This window comes from Neomonachus schauinslandi, chromosome 4 (genome assembly GCF_002201575.2).
Source record: "Neomonachus schauinslandi chromosome 4, ASM220157v2, whole genome shotgun sequence".
In the NCBI taxonomy this organism is placed as follows: domain Eukaryota; kingdom Metazoa; phylum Chordata; class Mammalia; order Carnivora; family Phocidae; genus Neomonachus; species Neomonachus schauinslandi.
Window position 1 is genome coordinate 32,221,623 of NC_058406.1, and position 18,414 is coordinate 32,240,036.

The following is an 18,414-nucleotide window of genomic DNA, read 5'->3' on the forward strand; positions in this document are numbered from 1 at the left end:
CCTTAGGACCTAGGGGTATGGGTGCTAGATCAGATGACTCTGTTTGGCAACTGTATCACAGGTCAACTCCTTCCTCTACATATTCCTCTTGACTTCACTCCTCCACTAGAACTGATCACAAAGGCACACTTCACCACCAAAAAACTTCTTGCCCACAAACTCCCTATCAGAGTTTGTTTTTTCAAGGAATTTAACCTACAACATCATGAATGATACTAATTGTAATTTGAAATAGAAAAAATATTATTTGTGTGCACAATGTAGAAGGCTCACTATGGAGAGCCAGCTAGGGGAGATACACATTAATTTATTCATTAAACCAACATGATGCAGTTATCCAACACTGTAGTAAGGAATATTCTGTACTTCTTCACATGTAAGCATCTTTGCTGTGCATACAGTCTTGGATAAATGGACTTATTGTTTTATTTTTTTTTTAAGATTGATTGATTGTAGAGAGAGGAGAGAGAGCACACGCAGGAGGGGCACAGGGAGAGAGAATCTCAAGCAGACTCCACACTGAGCATGGAGCCCATCACAGAAATCACAACCTGAGCCAAAACCAAGAGTCAGATGCCCAACCAGCTGTGCCACCCTGATGCCCCTGGACTTACTGTTTTAAATACGATTCCTTAATCTCTTCAAACTATTTCCTATGGAAAACTTCAAACCAATGCAAATAGGCAAATAATACACTGAATCCTCCCCATCATCCAGCTTCGACAGTAATCATGTAGTAGCCAACCTTGTTTCATCTAGATCACTACCCTCACCCTCACATTGCCCCTTCTGTGATATTTTAAAGCAAATTCCAGATACCATACTTCATCAATACACACATATCTTAAAAGTGAATCTCCAAAAGATAAGAACTGCTATTTTGACACATCATAACATTATCTTATCTAAAAATTAATGGGAATTTCTGAAGTCAGAAAATAAATATATGAAGACATAATAATATTAAGACAGATCTTTGGGATGCCTGGGTGGCTCAGTCGGTTAAGCATCTGCCTTCTGCTCAGGTCATGATCCCAGGGTCCTGGCATTGAGCCCCGCATCAGACTCCTTGCTCCATGAGGAGCCTGCTTCTCCCTCTGCCTGCCACTCTCCCTCCTTGTGCACCCACTCTCTGTCAAATAAATAAATAAAATCTTAAAAAAGAGAGAGAGAGAGAGAGAAATCTTTGGTCCATCCTGTCTGTGTTTAGATTTCCAATCCCCTTAAGAATTTCTTAACATTTTGTTTGTTTGAATCAAGGCTCAAGTAATATCCACAAATGGAAATTGGATGATCTGTCCCTTAAATCTTTTTTAATTTATAAGTTCCTTCTCCCTCTTTTTTCCTTGCAATGTGTTTGTTTAAGGAACTGCACTATTTTTCCTGTAGTGTTTCTCCCAATCTGGATCTTGCTGATTGCTTCCCTGTGGTGGTTGTTTAGCCTGTGCTCTGCCCTCTGTGTCTTCTGTAAATCAGGAGTTGGGTCTAGAGGCTGAATTAGATATTCATGTGTAACTTTTTTTTTTTTGTCACAGCTACTTCACTGGTAGTATGTTCTTCTATCAAGGAGGCACAAAATATCTGGTTATCTTTCCTTTTTCTTTTCTTTTTTTTTTTTTTTAAGATTTTTTATTTATTTATTTGACAGAGAGAGGCACAGTGAGAGAGGGAACACAAGCAGAGGGGGTGGGAGAGGGAGAAACAGGCTTCCTGACTGAGCCAAAGGCAGACGCCTAAGGACTGAGCCACCCAGGCACCCCCTCCTCTCCTTTTTCTAATGAATAACTTAAAAAGATTTTCTCCCAAGAAGTTAAAATCAGCATAACTGGGACTGCAAGTTAAGAATTGCAGCTGAGGGAGCCTGGGTGGCTCAGTCGTTGGGCGTCTGCCTTCGGCTCAGGTCATGATCCCAGGATCCTGGGATCGAGCCCCACATTGGGCTCCCTGCTCGGCGGGAAGCCTGCTTCTCCCTCTCCCACTCCCCCTGCTTGTGTTCCTGCTCTCGCTGTGTCTCTCTCTGTCAAAAAAATAAATAAAATCTTTAAAAAAAAAAAAGAATTGCAGCTGAGCTTTCCCCCTTTTTGCCGCCATCTTGGTGTGTGTGGCTGACTGTTCTCCGTCATGTTTTCTCACGAGACTTTCGGAATCAAGGGATTCCTGGCCAAGAAACAAAAGCAGAATCATCCCATTCCCCAGTGGATTCGGATGAAAACTGGTAATAAAATCAGGTACAACTCCAAGAGGAGGCACTGGAGAAGAACCAAGCTGGGTCTGTAAGGCATCACACATCATGAGATGCCACACCTAATAAGCACACATTTTTAAGCTGCATGAAGATCATGTGTTCCTATCCTACCACTCTGTAAACATCCCTCCTACCTGGCCATGTTTTATCAGGGAAATGATTTTTCTCTGTTACTAGCCTCTGAACCAGGTTGGTTCAGTAATAAGTGTGAGACCTTTCGGCTGAAAAAAAAAAAGAATTGCAGCTGAGGTGTAGTTGGGCCATCATAGGACAACTGATCTTTAAGGACCTGGAAGATTAAATCTAGTCCTACTGTTATCCTATCATCTGTCATCATTGTCTTATTATTCACCAGGTTTTACTAAGTGCTAATCATGGCATCCAGGACTGGGCTGGGTGTCATGTTGTAATAATTAGAACTATTTATTGAGTCCCTACTGCAGACCAGCTACTTTATTTAGGTTATCTGTAATCATCACAGCAACCCTGCAATGCAAGTTTTATTATCCCCATTTTAGAGAAGAAAACTAGATTTCAAGAAGATAAAATGACTTTCCTAAGGCCACACAATTGGCAAATGGCAGAAGCAGAGGTGGTATATAAATGCAGATCTGTCTGGCCCAAAGGTCTCCTTTTTCCACTAACCCCCAGTCCTTTGAAAACCTACTGAATTATAAGAATGATCCCTGCCTTCAACAGGATTATATCTATGTAGGAGAAAGAGATAAATTGCTGAAACAATTAAAGACTATCAGATAAGAAAACACTATATAGAACATGAACAATGAAACTGTGTGCAGTTTGCAAGCAGTGATTGCTATAAATGAACAGGAAGGAGGAGGGGGGCCATCAGTGTTGATTGAAGTTCCTGGGGGAGGTTTCATCAAGCAATGCAGGAATTATTGCAAATATAAAAGCTTTACCAATGAGCAAAGGGTCCTTTGCACAAGCCTCTTCTCCCTTGGGATCCATGTCACATTGACACAAAGATTTTGTCACCATGGCAACTGGTCATTGGACCAATGAAATAATCAGTTGTCATGGTAACATGATCTCCATCTTACTCCCACCAGGCACCTGTTCCAAATCATCACATCCTCCAACAACCTCATGCCACCTCAGTGCTTCTTTCTTTTTTCCCTAGTCACCCTGTTACCCCAGCCACCTATGTTTGAGCCCCTAAATATATAACTAGATGTATATATGAGACTATTAAAGGGAGAGCAAAGGAAAGTGACTTTGTAGTATAGAGCTTCCGTACAGACGGGGGAAACCCTCTAAAATGAACGAGTTGAATGAGCCAGAGCACTGAAGAAAAAGAGCATGTGATGCTTCCCACCCCTCACCCCCCATGTTTCCCTAAGTAAAATTCCTTTGGATTTTGAAACATTGCACTTCCTGATTCTCCTCCTATTTCTATTCATTCATTGGGTCCTTTTCCTCCTCCTGTCTCCTAAATGCAGGTATCTCTCAAGGCTCCATCCTTTGTGTCTGTTCTTCCTCTAAACAGCACTGCCCAATAGAGTAGCCACCAACCACGTGATGGTTATAGAGCCCTTGAAATTAATTATAGATGTACTGAACTGAAAAGTGCTATAAGTATAAAATGCATACCAGATTTTAGAGACTTCATACCAAAAAGAGAATATAAAATATCTCATTAATACTTTTTATAGTAATTATATGTTGAAATGATAATAATTAGGATATGTTGAGTACAATGAAGTATGCCATTAAAATTTAATTTTATCTGTTCTTTTTTAATGTATTTAACATGGTTACTGAAAAATTTAAATTGCAAATGTGGCTCACATTCACGGTTTGTGTTATATTTCTATTGCACAACACTGCTCTAAATTTTCTCTTTCAAGCCATCTCACCCATGCTTTAGGGGTCAAGTGTCTCCTCTATGAGATGATTCTAGGATCCCAAATCCCAGTGTCTTTTCTGAGATCCAAACCCACATTTCCAATGGCCAGAAATTCTGGCTCTTTCACAAATAACAACAAGCTTCTTAGCTTTGCAAGAACAAAGCCATGAGCTTTCCTTCAAAACCTGTTCTTTCTCCTGATTAACTTTATTAAACTTTTGTGTTATTTTCTTACTGCTACTGTAACAAATTACCACAAACTTGGTGGCTTAAAATAACACAGATTTACTATCTTACAGTTCTGTAGGTCTGAAGTCTGAAATGGGACCCACTGGGCTAAAATTAAGTTGTCTCCAGGCTGGATTTTCCTCTGGAGGCTCTAGGAGAGAATCCATTTTCCTTACCTTTTCCAGCCTCTAGAGGCTGCGTCATTCTTTGGCTCCTGACGCCCTTCCGTCTTCCAAGCCAACAATGACAGGTCAAGTCTTTCTCAGGCTGAATCCCTCTGGCACTAACTCTCCGGCTTCCCTCTTTCACTTCTTAGCTCTCTTGAGATTACCCTGGGCCCATCAGGATAATCCAGGATAATCTCCTCATTTAAAGGTCAGCTGATTAGCAAATTTATTTCCACATTCAATCTTAGTTCTCCCTTGCCATGTAACATAACATATTCACAGTTCTAGGGGTTAGGGTGTGGACCTTTCATCTGAAAGGGCTGGACAGAGAGGAAGAATCTGTGTGCAAGGCTAACAAGAAAAGAAATGGTAATCAGGGCAGATAGCTCTCCTTGCTTTCAAGGCAACCACCAACAGATAGGAAGCAATGAAAGGGGCTAGCTGGTATGAACATCAACGGTCTAACACCTTTCTTAGTTTACCGCATAATCTACCTCCTCTAAGACTCCTTTCCTGATCACTCCTTTTCCCCAGTTACACCTCCCCTCCATGACAGTTTTTGTACGTCCTAGACATCTGTCTTACTCTTTTTGTATCATGATTATGTCTGTATGCACTTGGTCTTAACCTCTCTACTAGGTTGGAAAATATTTTGTGAACAGGAACTATTGGGTTTTTGTTTGTTTGTTTTTTGTTTTGTTTTTATTATTAAGTAAACTCTACACCCAACGTGGGACTTAATCTCACGACCCCAAGATCAAAAGCCGCACACTACCGACTGAGCCAGTCAGGCACCCCAGGAACTATTTGTTTCACCTTTTTTTTGTTTGTTTGTTTGTTTGTTTTAAAGATTTTATTTATTTATTCATGAGAGACAGAGAGAGAGAGAGAGAGGCAGAGGGAGAAGCAGGCTCCCAAGGAGCAGGAAGCCCGATGTGGGACTCGATCCCAGGACCCTGAGATCATGACCTGAGCCGAAGGCAGACGCTTAACCATCTGAGCCACCCAGGCGCCCTCACCTTTGTTTTTAACCATGATGGCCTAATGTGATACTTAATGTCATTTCCCAGTAACTATTTCTTGAATTTAGTTGAATGGAGACAACTTACGTCAACTTATAAAGCATGTGCTTTGTCACCACAACCAGATTTCCTTAAACAGTGAACAGTTTTTATTTATTTATTTATTTATTTTTAAAGATTTTATTTATTAATTTGAGAGGGAGAGAGTATACAAGCATGGGGCACGGTAGGCAGAGGGAGAGGAAGAAGCAGGCTCCCTGCTAAGCAAGGAGCCCGATATAGGGCTCGATCCTAGGATCCTGGGATCATGACCTGAGCCGAAGGCAGACACTTAACCAACTGAGTCACCAGGCACCAAGTGAACACTTTTTAAATTGACTTCCACTTAACTGATATTCTCCATTCTGTTTTAAAAGAATCATCAGTGCGGGGCACCTGGCTGGCTCAGTTGGTGGAGCACGTAACTCTTGATCTCGGAGTTGTAAATTCGAGCCCCATGTTGGGTATAGAGATTACTTAAAAATAAAATCTTAAAAAAAAAAAAAAGAACTATCAGTGTAATCCTTGTAGGTAATGGGCTGCTGTGCATGTGAGGTTTTTTTTTGTTTTTTTGTTTTTTTTATTCTTATGTTAATCCCCATACATTACATCATTAGTTTTAGATGAAGTGTTCCATGATTCATTGTTTGTGCATAAAACCCAGTGCTCCATGCAGAATGTGTCCTCCTCAATACCCACCACCAGGCTAACCCATCCTCCCACCCCCTCCCCTCTAGAACCCTCAGTTTGTTTTTCAGAGTCCATCGTCTCTCATGGTTCATCTACCCCTCCGATTTCCCCCGCTTCATTCTTCCCGTCCCGCTACCTTCTTCTTCTTCTTTTTTTTTTTCTTAACATATATTGCATTATTTGTTTCAGAGGTACAGATCTGAGATTCAACAGTCTTGCACAATTCACAGCGCTTACCAGAGCACATACCCTCCCCAGTGTCTATCACCCAGTCACCCAATCCCTCCCACCCCACCCCCCACTCCAGCAACCCTCAGTTTGTTTCCTGCAATTAAGAATTCCTCATATCAGTGAGATCATATGATACATGTCTTTCTCTGTTTGACTTATTTCGCTCAACATAATACCCTCCAGTTCCATCCACGTCGTTGCAAATGGCAAGATCTCATTCCTTTTGATGGCTGCATAATATTCCATTGTATATATATACCACATCTTCTTTATCCATTCATTTGTCGATGGACATCTTGGCTCTTTCCACAGTTTGGCTATTGTGGACATTGCTGTGCATGTGAGTTTTATGCTCATCCAGGGTCAGCTGTATTTGATTTCATAACCTATTGATGCCAGGTGTACTTAAATTATAAAACCGACTACCTCAGTTGGTTAAGCGTCTGCCTTGTGAACAGATTAAAGGAGAAAACCTGACCATTCCAATAAATACAAAAAAAAATCAACAAAATTTAATACTCATTCATGATTTCTTTCTTTTTTTTTTAAGATGTATTTATTTATTTATTTATTTATTTATTTATTTGACAGAGAGAGACACGGCGAGAGAGGGAACACAAGCAGGGGGAGTGGGAGAGGGAGAAGCAGGCTTCCCGCCGAGCAGGGAGCCCGATGCGGGGCTCGATCCCAGGACGCTGGGACCATGACCTGAACCAAAGGCAGACGCTTAATGACTGAGCCACCCAGGCACCCCTCATTCATGATTTCTAAAAATCTTTAAAACTGAGATCAGAAGCCATTGTTGTTATTTACAAGTATCGTGATTGATTACATACAAAAACCCTAGATAATCCACAGAATAGAATCTATTAAAACTGGTCTTCTTCCTGCCTTGTCTTCGGCGTTTTTGTTCTCAGAGCCGCTGATAGCAAGATGTCTTCAAGAAATGCCAAAATTGGGCATCCTGCCCCCAACTTCAAAGCCACGGCTGTTAAGCCAGATGGCCAGTTCAAAGACCTCAGCCTATCTGACTACAAAGGAAAAGACATTGTGTTCTTCTTTTACCCTCTTGACTTCACCTTTGTGTGCCCCACTGAGATCATTGCTTTCAGTGACAGGGCAGAAGAATTTAAGAAACTCAACTGTCAAGTGATTGGTGCTTCTGTGGATTCTCATTTCTGTCACCTGGCATGGTAAATCTCTTCGTCAGTTTTGCCTGTGAACTTTGAACTAAGTAGCAACTGGGACTGGGGGGGCTTTGACAAAAGACTTGCTCAAGTATTGCCTTCTAGCTCCTGATGGAAGGAGTGCAAAGGCTCTGACTTCCACTTGTTGCTCTCTTACTACCTGGCAGCAGAGGAGAAGCAGCTTGGGTTGCAGCTTGAGTGTACCCTGGTGACCTAAACTATCTTCAGGCACTCACTTTACTCTGGGAAAAGTTTGGTCTTTGGGGGAAATTAGATTAGGAATGCTGAAAAAGGGAAGGAATAGATACAGTTAATCCTTTTGCTACACAAGAGTTTGAATGTGCTTATATGTGTGCTTTTTGCTCTTAGGATCGACACACCCAAGAAACAAGGAGGACTGGGACCCATGAACATTCCCTTGGTATCAGACCCCAAGCATACCATTGCTCGGGACTATGAAGTCTTAAAGGCTGATGAAGGCATCTCGTTCAGGGGCCTCTTTATCGTTGATGATAAAGGTATCCTTAGGCAGATCACGGTAAATGACCTTCCTGTCGGCCGCTCTGTGGATGAGACTCTGCGACTGGTTCAGGCCTTCCAGTTTACTGACAAGCGTGGGAAAGTGTGCCCAGCTGGCTGGAAGCCTGGCAGTGATACCATCAAGCCTGATGTCCAGAAGAGCAAAGAATATTTCTCTAAGCAGAAGTGAGCGCTGGGTCATTTTAGGGCTGGGCTGCAGTGGGTGGCCATGAAAACAATATCTTTTTTGTATTATTGTCATGCTTAGAACATAAAACTTTAGACACTGTGCAGATGTGGTATGGGGACAGGACAGGCCTTTCCTGCAGGGGTTGGGGAGGCCAGCCTTTCTTCCTCTGGAGAGAAGGGCCTGAGCTGTTACGGGGCAGGCCAACTGTTATGTACAGTAGCAGGGCATCACTTTTTGTCTTTTGTTGTTTCTATTAAACTTGAACTGAGGAAGAAAAAAAGAATCTGCTAAAACTAATAAGGGAGTTTAGCAAACGTGCTGTATTCAGGATCGATACAGAGAAATCAGTAGTCTTTCCACATCAGTAAACAATCAGAACTTGTGGTAAGAACAAAGATCCCACTTACAATAAGGAAAAGAATAAGATTACTAGGAATCAATCTGACAAAAAGTGTCATTGTGAAGAAAATTACAAAATTGAAGAATACCTGTACATACACACAGAGAGAGATCTGAATAAATGGAGAGATCTACCAGGTTCATGAATTGGAAGATTTAATGACATAAACATGTAAGTTCTTCCCAAATTAGTTCATAAATCCAATATAATTTTATTTTATTTATTTATTTATTTTAAGATTTCACTTATTTATTTGAGACAGAGAGAATGAGAGACAGAGAGCATGAGAGGGAGGAGGGTCAGAGGGAGAAGCAGACTCCCCGCCGAGCAGGGAGCCCGATGCGGGACTCGATCCCGGGACTCCAGGATCACGACCTGAGCCGAAGGCAGTCGCTCAACCAACTGAGCCACCCAGGCGCCCCAATATAATTTTAAATAAAATCCAAATATGACTATTTGTGCAACTAAACAGACTGGTCTTAAAATTCATATAGGAGAGAAAAAGGATAAGACAGTTTTGAAGATGAGAACAAAATAGACCGTCACTCCAGCTACCAACTCACTTTATTTAACGTTACAGTTAACACGGTGTGATCCGGCTTGAGGATAGACATGTTGGTGGATAGAATAGAAAAGAGACTCTGGAAAGAGGTCTGTGAATATATGCAGACTGGATATATTCAACAGTGGCATTATAATGGCGGGGGGTGGATGGGTGGAGAATGAACTATTCAATTATAAGGAAATTGGTTGTAAAGAATTCAAATAATATACCTGGACCCACCTGCCCCTGGAAGCCCCAGAAGCTGTTGATGTTTCTTCCTGTACTACTTCTAGTTGTCTCAATCTCACCATAGAGTGAGAACCTGGCTTTGGTGTGGCTTCCATTGCTCCCAACACAGCAGAAGTGGTTCTGGTGCCCAGGTCCCACCTTACCAAACTCATGCCTCTTCCATCACTGTCAGGCTCAGATAAAGCATCAAGCTCCATACAACAGTGCTGGAGACTGGTTTGTCCACTGGCTACACAGAGAAAATGTGTAACTCAACCCGGAAGTGAGTAAAATTCCAGTGGAGTAAACTTCAACCAAGAACAGGGAGGAGAAAAGAGGATCCGGCAGATAAACTGTTTGCCCTTCTTCCTCTCTCTGATGGACTATTCAGAGGTGTGGTGCATACACAGAACATGTCGGAAAGATGTCCTAGGTGACCCAGGCTGGATTTCCTTGGGATGCTATGGCCAGCTTGGCAACATATCAACTGATACTTGTTTTCTTTTCTTCTACTCTCCATTTCCCTTCTCCTTAACTCTTGCTACCTTGGGATTACTCCTCTCAATACTTCAGCAAGAGGTGGTGCCTTGGGTTCTATTTTTCAGAGAACCTGGGGTAAGATGGTTGTGTATACAGAAAAAAAGAAAGCTAGGTCCCTACCCCCCACACCATACTGAAAACCATATCAAAGTGGAATAAATACCTAAACATTAGAAATAAAGCTTAAAACATTTTTTTTTTAAAGATTTTATTTATTTGACACAGAGAGACATAGCAAGAGAGGGAACACAAGCAGGGGGAGTGGGAGAGGGAGAAGCAGGCCTCCCGCTGAGCAGGGAGCCCGATGCGGGGCTCGATCCCAGGACCCCGGGATCATGACCTGAGCCGAAGGCAGACACTTAACGACTGAGCCACCCAGGCGCCCCTAAAGCTTAAAACATTTTGAAGAGAATGTTAGGAGAACCTTTTTCTCAGAATAAGCAAGTATTTCTTAAAACCTAAAAGCACAAACGATGACAGAAAAGATTGATAAATGTGATTACCTATAGTTTAGAAACATTTATTCAACAAAAGATGACACGAACAGGGGTGCCTGGCTGGCTCAGTTGGAGGACTGTGCGATTCTTGATCTCGGGGTCGTGAGTTCGAGCCCCATGTTGGGTGCAGAGATTTATTTAAAAATCTTTTAAAAAAGGAAAAGATGAGGGCGCCTGGGTGGCTCAGTTGGTTAAGCGACTGCCTTCGGCTCGGGTCATGATCCTGGAGTCCCTGGATCGAGTCCCACATTGGGCTCCCTCCTCGGCAGGGAGCCTGCTTCTCCCTCTGACCCTCCCCCCCTCCCATGTGCTCTCTCTCTCATTCTCTCTGTCTCAAATAAATAAATAAAATCTTAAAAAAAAAGAAAAGAAAAGATGACATGAACAAAGATAAATTACAAGCTGCAATCTGAGAAAAATATTTGCAATTCATTTAATCGACTAGGCTAGGTATCCAGAATTTAACAAAAACTTCTGCAAGTCAAGAATAAAAGATAACAGTGAAGTGAGCAAAGGACAGAAACAAGCAATTCCTAGAAGACTTCTGGATTGCCAATAAACATATGAAGAGATAAGGAACCTCATTATCAAACTAAAATCACTTGAGATACCATTCCACACCTATCTAACTGGGAAAAAACTTGAAAGAATGATAGGGTGAGTGTTGGGTATGGAGCAATGAACTCTCACACACTGCTAGAAAGAGCATCAACTGCTACAACCATGTTAGAAAATAATTTGATGATATACTTGTAAAGATATGCATGCCCTGTGACTCCCAAATTCAATTTTTCTTTTCTTTTTTTTTTTTTAAGATTTTATTTATTTGTCAGAGAGAGAGAGAGATAGGCAGAGGGAGAAGCAGGCTCCCCACTAAGCCTGATGTGGGACTTGATCCCAGGACCCTGGGATCATGACCTGAGCCAAAGGCAGACACTTAACCAAGTGAGCCCCCCAGGCGTCCCTTTTTTGTTTTTAAGATTTTATTTATTTGTGAGAGAGAGAGAGAGAGAGAGAGCGCATGAGCAGGGGGGAGGGGCAGAGAGAGAGGGTGAAGCAGATTCTCCATTGAGCAGGGAGCCTGACATGGGGTTCGATCCCAGGTCCCTGGGATCATGACCTGAGCCAAAGGCAGACACTTAACCAAGTGAGCCCCCCAGGCGTCCCTATATTGTCTATACTACAGAAACTCCCACATGTATCTACAAGGAGATTTATGAAGGAATGATAGCTGCGGTGTTGTTTGTAATGGAAAAAAATGGAAATAAATGTTCAACAAGAGAAAAAAACAAGTTTTGAAATATTTACAAAATACTATGAATTGAATGCAAATGTATTCACTAGAGCTCTATATAGCAACAAGGATTAATTGTAAACACAGAATGATGAGAGAAAAAAATCAAGTTGCAGAATCATGTGTGCATGGGACACCATTTACATATAGAGTCCAAATATGTCAAACACAGTCATATACGTATTGGCACACATATGTAATAAGTATAAAAACACATATGGGGTGTTGCCTGGGTGGTGCAGTCGGTGAGTGTCCAGCTCTTGCTTTCAGCTCAGGTCCTGATCTCAGGGTCATCTCAGCCCTGCGTCTGGCTCCGTGCTCTGCAGGGAGTCAGCTATGGATTCCCACTTTCCCTCTCCCTCTGCCCCTCCCCCCCTCAAATAAATGAACAAACAAACAAACGCATATGAGTAAGGTAAATGCTGATTTTGGGATAGTTGTCCTGGATGCGGAGGGTGGAATAGAAATGAAATCAGTGTGGAGTGCGTGCAGCAGGTTTCAACTCTATCTGTAATGTTTATTCCTTTTTGAAAACTCTGAAGCAACTTTAGCAAAATGTTAGCATTCATGCAGCTCAATGTGGGTACAAGTGTTCCTTCTGTTTTTCTCCTTGTATGTTTGCAACATTTCATTGAGTTTTTTTTTTTTCTAAACTGAGTGGAATGCTTTGAAAAGATCCAGTAAAAGCTGAGTCACAGAAAAACAGAAAAGCACAAAAATTACCATTGAAATAAGTGTGGGCAAAACAATTGTAAAAAGTTGGGTAAATAATTCTAAGCACAGTAATTTCAAGTCCTGACACAGATTTCCTTCTCAGGTGTGTTGAAGTTCTTGCTCCACTTTAAAGAAACCCAAAGTGGGGCGCCTGGCTGGCTCAGTTGGTGTAGCACGTGACTCTGGACCTCACGGTCCTGAGTTCAAGCCCCATGTTGGGCGTGGAGCTACTTTAAAAAAAAAAAGAAGAAAGAAACCCAAAATGGAAATCATCAAAATGCATATTGTGGTTGTAAGCTGCTCAAGAAAGATAATGCAGAGCTCCAGAGGACTCATTCTCAACCTTGCCTTACATCAAATATTGGTGTGTGAATGTATATAAATATGCTTGATGTTAAAATGAAATATTAAATGTAAGTATAGGTCCCATTCTGTGATTTCTTTCTTTAACAGAATTATTCAATTTCTGGTCCTGATCTGTTGGATAAGAAGGCTTCTTCAGTAATCATTCCAAGGTCTATTAACACATATTAAAGGCCTCCGTGCTATGCATTGAACTAGGTACAGATGGCTCCCTGAAGGAGTGAGTGAACCAAGGAGGTGAGGGTGCAAGCATTCTGGGCAGAAGATAAAATGGGAGCAAATTCAGCAAAACATGGACAGGAAATAGAGCATGGATTTCTTCTCCTGGAATGTGTAGGAGCAGGAAAGAAGTTGAAATAAGGTTATGGTAAGACCGAAGAAAGAGGTACTTGAGTTTTGTCTTAATCTCAATTTTAGCATACCATAGTTTCCAAATTGAATGCATTTTACTCATCATGTTTTTTCTTTATTCATCATATTTTAAGTTGTCATGTCAGAGAGTGCTCATCCACAGTTTCTAAAGCGCTTCGGAAAAAGCCTATGTTGGGACACGTGGGTGGCTCAGTTGGTTGAGTGTCTGCCTTTGGCTTGGGTCGTGATCCCAGGGTCCTGGGATGGAGTCCCGTGTAGGGCTCCTTGCTCAGTGGGGAGCCTGCTTCTCCCTCTCCTTCTGCCTGCCCCTTCCCCTGCTTGTGCTCACTCTCTCTTTCTGACAAATAAATAAATAAAATCTTTTTTAAAAAAAAAGAAAAAGGAAGGGCGCCTGGGTGGCTCAGTTGGTTAAACGACTGCCTTTGGCTCAAGTCATGATCCTGGAGTCCCAGGATCAAGTCCCGCATCAGGACTGCTTCTCCCTCTGCTTCTACCTCTCACCCTCCCCCCCTCATGTGCTCTCTCTCTCTCAAATAAATAAACAAAATCTTAGAAAAAAAAAAAAGTACTAAAAAAAAGGAAAAAGCCTATCCTGATGTCATTTCTAAGAATAACACAGTGGGATCAGGGTTATCTCTTTCACCTTCTATAAAAATTAGTAAATTGCCATATTTCTTTTTTAAGTAAATTTGACACAAAAAATTAATGCACCTTTACTTTTTTTTTTTTTTTTTAATTAATGCACTCTTACAGGGCGCCTGGGTGGCTCAGTCCATTAAGCATCTACCTTCGGCTCAGGTCATGATCCTGGGGTCCTGGATCAAGCTCGGTGTAGGGCTCCCTGCTCTCTCTCACTCGTTCTCTCTCGCTCAAATAAAAAAATAAATAAAATCTTTTTTTTTTTTTAAGATTTTATTTATTTATTTGAGACAGAGAGAATGAGAGAGACAGAGAGCACATGAGAGGGGGGAGGGTCAGAGGGAGAAGCAGGCTCCCTGCCGAGCAGGGAGCCCGATGCGGGACTCGATCCAGGGACTCCAGGATCATGACCTGAGCCAAAGACAGTCGCTTAACCAACTGAGCCACCCAGGCGCCCAAAAATAAATAAAATCTTTAAAAAAATTAATGCACCTTTAAACAAAATAAAGACATTACAAATTGGGCCGTGGCTCCTTTGACCACCATCCCAATGCTAGTTCCCTGTCCCCACATATATTTTTTAAATTTTTAAAGATTTATTTATTTATTTTAGAGAGCCGGGGGCAGAGGGAGAAGGAGAGAGAACCTCAGGCAGACTCCCCACTGAGCATGGAATGTGATGCAGGGCCCGATCTCACGACCCTGAGATCATGACCTAAGCTGAAATCAAGAGCCAGCTGCCTAACAGACTGAGCCGCCCACATTTAGCCAAAGTAATACAGGCGTCCCTCCCCTTCCCCACATATAACCCAAGTTAAGACTTATAGCTATGGGGGCGCCTGGGTGGCTCAGTTGGTTAAGCGACTGCCTTCGGCTCGGGTCATGATCCTGGAGTCCCGGGATCGAGTCCCACATCGGGCTCCCTGCTCGGCAGGGAGTCTGCTTCTCCCTCTGACCCTCCCCACTCTCATGTGCTCTCTCTCATTCTCTCTCTCTCAAATAAATAAATAAAATCTTAAAAAAAAAAAAAAAAAAAGACTTATAGCTATGGAGCAAGATTCTCCAAGTTCAAATCTTTTGTTTGTTTGGTTCGTTTGGGTTTGGTTTTTTATTTTTTTCTCTCCAAAAAAAAAAAAAAAACCCACTTTATTGATATATGATTAACATGTAAAAAGAGATATATATTTAATGCATACAATTCAATGAGTTTGGGATTAAGTATATGCCCGTGAAATCATTACCACTATCAAGCCCATAGATGTTTCCATCCTCCCCCAAAGTTTTCTTCCTTCTCTTTATTATTATTTTTTGTTGTGTGGTAAGAACATTTGACATAACATCTACCCTCTTAGCAAAATTCAATTATAAAATATAATCCTGTGGGGCACCTCGATGGCACAGTAGGTTGTGACCAATTCTTGGTTTGGCTCAGGTCATGATCTCAGGGTCCCCAGGATTGAGCCCCACGTAGGGCTCCATGCTTAGCCAGGAGTCTGCTTCTCTCCTTCTTCCTCTCCCTCTGCCCCTCTGCTCTCTAGCTCTCAAATAAATAAATAAATAAATCTTTAAAAAATAAAATAAAATATTGCTAGTTATAGGTGCTGTGCTGTAGAACAGATTTTCAGGACTTACTTATCTTGCATAACTGAAACTTTGTGCTCTGTGACCATCACCTCCCAGTTTCCCTCTCCCCCCAGCCCCTGTAACCACCGGACTACTCTCTTCTTCTATAAGTTCGACTATTTTAGATTCCACATATAAGAGAGATTATTTACAAATTCAAATCTTTTTTTTTTTTAAGATTGTATTTATTTATTTGACAGAGAGAGACACAGCGAGACAGGGAACACAAGCAGGGGGAGTGGGAGAGGGAGAAGCAGGCTCCCCGCCGAGCAGGACACTCCTCGATCCCAGGACACTGCGATCATGACCTGAGCCGAAGGCGGACGGTTAACGACTGAGCCACCCAGGCGCCCTACAAATTCAAATCTTGATTCTGCAACTTACGCATGACTTGGTCAAGTCATTTAACCTCTCTCAGCTTCAGTTCATCATCATGAAGATGGTAGTGGTACACATCTTATAGGGTCATTATAAGGATTAAATGAGGAAAATCTTTCAAAGGGCTCAGAGCAGTTTTTTTTTTAATAGAAAACACTCAATAATATGCTATTATTGGCTGTTATTTTCAGGTTGATAGTATCTCAGCCTTCACTCTTATGTTTTAAATCTACACATACCTGCAGATAACATTGTTTTGTGTGAGGTTGATTTTACTAAATGGTATCATACCAAACATATTGGTCGACAAAACATTTGTTTTGTCACCAAGAATAAATCCTGGAGGTCATTCTCTGCACATAAAAATCAACCTTGTCTTTTAAACTGTGCATAGCCAGTCCACTCCCAATAAAACTTAGACCTTTAAATTTTCCCCCAGTTTGTCCTAGGATGAGCAAAGCTGCCATGCACATCTTTATACAAGCCGCTTGTGCACGTGTTTGTTTGTTTGTTTTAAGATTTTATTATTTATTTATTTATTTGAAAGAGAGTGCACAAGCAGGAGGAGGAGCCAAGGGAGAGGGAGAAGCAGGCTTCCTGCTGAGCAGGGAAGCCTGACTTGGGGCTCGATCCCAGGACCCTGAGCCGAAGGCAGACGCTTAACCCACTGAACCCCCCAGGCGCCCCTGTTTGTTTGTTTTGTTCTGTTTTTTTTTTTTTTAAGATTTTATTCATTTATTTGAGAGACAGAGTACGAAGCAGGGAGGGGCAAGGGGAGGGGAGGAGGAGAGGGACAAGCAGACTCCCTGAAGATCTATAACTGGAGAGCCACACCTGGGGCTCCATCCCAGGACACTGAGATCATGACCTGAGCAGAAGTCAGATGCTTAACCGACTGAGCCACCCAGGCGCCCCCAGTTTGTGCACTTGTAAGTGCTTCACTATGGTAGATGCTGAGAGAGGGAGCTCCCAGGTCATAATATACACACATTTAAAATTTTAGTCAGTGCTGCCATTTGCCCTCCCATGGCTGTGCCAATTTACATTCCTATCAGCAGTCTCTATGAGAATTAGGCATTTCAACTTTGTGAAAGCTTTTCGTATCCCTCCTAACACCTAATATTAACAATCTTTTAAATTCTAATCTAATGGGTGAATTTTTTTTTAAAGATTTTATTTTTAAATAATCTCTACACCCAACACGGGGCTCAAATTCACAACCCTGAGATCAAGAGACACTTGTTCTTCCAACTGAGCCAGCTGGGTGCCCCTGAAATTTTTTATTTTAAATTACATTTCCTTGATTCCTGGGAGAATTGATCAAAAGTGTGTTTTAGTATGTATATTAGCCATTTGTGTTTTCCCATTTGTAAGTTGTTGGTATCCTATTTTCTTTTTTGTTTGTTTGTCTATTTTTATTTTTATTTTTTTTAAGATTTTATTTATTTATTTGAGAGAGAGAGAATGAGAGAGAGCACATGAGAGGGGGGAGGGTCAGAGGGAGAAGCAGACTCCCTGCTGAGCAGAGAGCCCAATGTGGGACTTGATCCAGGGACTCCAGGATCATGACCTGAGCCGAAGGCAGTCGCTTAACCAACTGAGCCACCCAGGCGCCCTGTTTGTTTGTTTATTAACTATAGGAGTTCTTTATACATAATGAGTCTTAATTCCTAATACATATACTACAAATATTTTTTCTCAGTCTGCTGCCTTTAGCTTTACTTATGGTATCTATTGTTCTACAGAAGTTTTTAATAGTGATATAGTCAAATGTATCACTTCTCTTTTAAGGTTTTTTTCCTTTTCTTTTTTTTTAAGATTTTATTTATTTATTTGACAGAGAGAGACACAGTGAGAGAGGGAACACAAGCAGGGGGAGTGGGAGAGGGAGAAGCAGGCTTCCCGCAGAGCAGGGAGCCCGATGCAGGGCTTGATCCCAGGACCCTGGGATCATGACCCGAGCTGAAGGCAGACGCTTAACGACTGAGCCACCCAGGCGCCTTAAGGTTTTTTTTTTCTATTTGAATCTCCCTCAGCAAGATTTTCCTTACTCCTTAGGTCATAAACATTTTTCTATAGTTTTTTTTTTTCTAATAATTTCATAGCATTTTTTTATATTCAGGTTTTTAATTAATCAGAAATGTATATTTTTTGGATACCAGGCTGGCTCAATCCGTAGAGCATGCAACTCTTGATCCTGGGATAGTGAATTCAAGCCCCATGTTGGTCGTAGAGTTTACTTAAAAAAAATGTACAGGGGCGTCTGGGTGGCTCAGTTGGTTAAGCATCTGCCTTTGGCTCAGTTCATTATCCCCGGGTCCCGGGATTGAGCCCTACATGGGCTCCCTGCTCAGTGGGGAGTTTGCTTCTCCCTCTCCCTCTGCCTCTCCCCTCTGGTTTGTGTGCTCTCTCTCTCACTCACTCACTCACTCTC

General features: G+C 41.8%; 2 protein-coding genes across 2 annotated transcripts; both read left to right on the plus strand.

The window, feature by feature from the left end:
* The first annotated feature begins 2,121 nt into the window (after positions 1–2,121).
* LOC110574945 (60S ribosomal protein L39-like) lies at positions 2,122–2,277 on the plus strand. Its single transcript, XM_021683770.1, has one exon. The coding sequence runs from the start codon at positions 2,122–2,124 to the stop codon at positions 2,275–2,277; it is 156 nt and encodes a 51-aa protein (XP_021539445.1).
* A 5,148-nt stretch (positions 2,278–7,425) lies between these two features.
* LOC110574946 (peroxiredoxin-1-like) lies at positions 7,426–8,520 on the plus strand. Its single transcript, XM_021683771.1, has 2 exons — positions 7,426–7,685; positions 8,049–8,520. Exons 1-2 carry the CDS (start codon positions 7,426–7,428, stop codon positions 8,386–8,388), a joined length of 600 nt encoding a protein of 199 aa, XP_021539446.1. The 3' UTR covers positions 8,389–8,520.
* Positions 8,521–18,414: the final 9,894 nt, after the last annotated feature.

Bases quoted from the DNA above. Each gene is read 5' to 3' on its own strand.
- LOC110574946 (XM_021683771.1), top strand. From the start codon at position 7,426: ATGTCTTCAAGAAATGCCAAAATTGGGCATCCTGCCCCCAACTTCAAA. The intron at 7,686-8,048 runs GTAAATCTCTTC...TTTTGCTCTTAG, and splicing joins CATTTCTGTCACCTGGCATG to GATCGACACACCCAAGAAAC.
- LOC110574945 (XM_021683770.1), top strand. From the start codon at position 2,122: ATGTTTTCTCACGAGACTTTCGGAATCAAGGGATTCCTGGCCAAGAAA.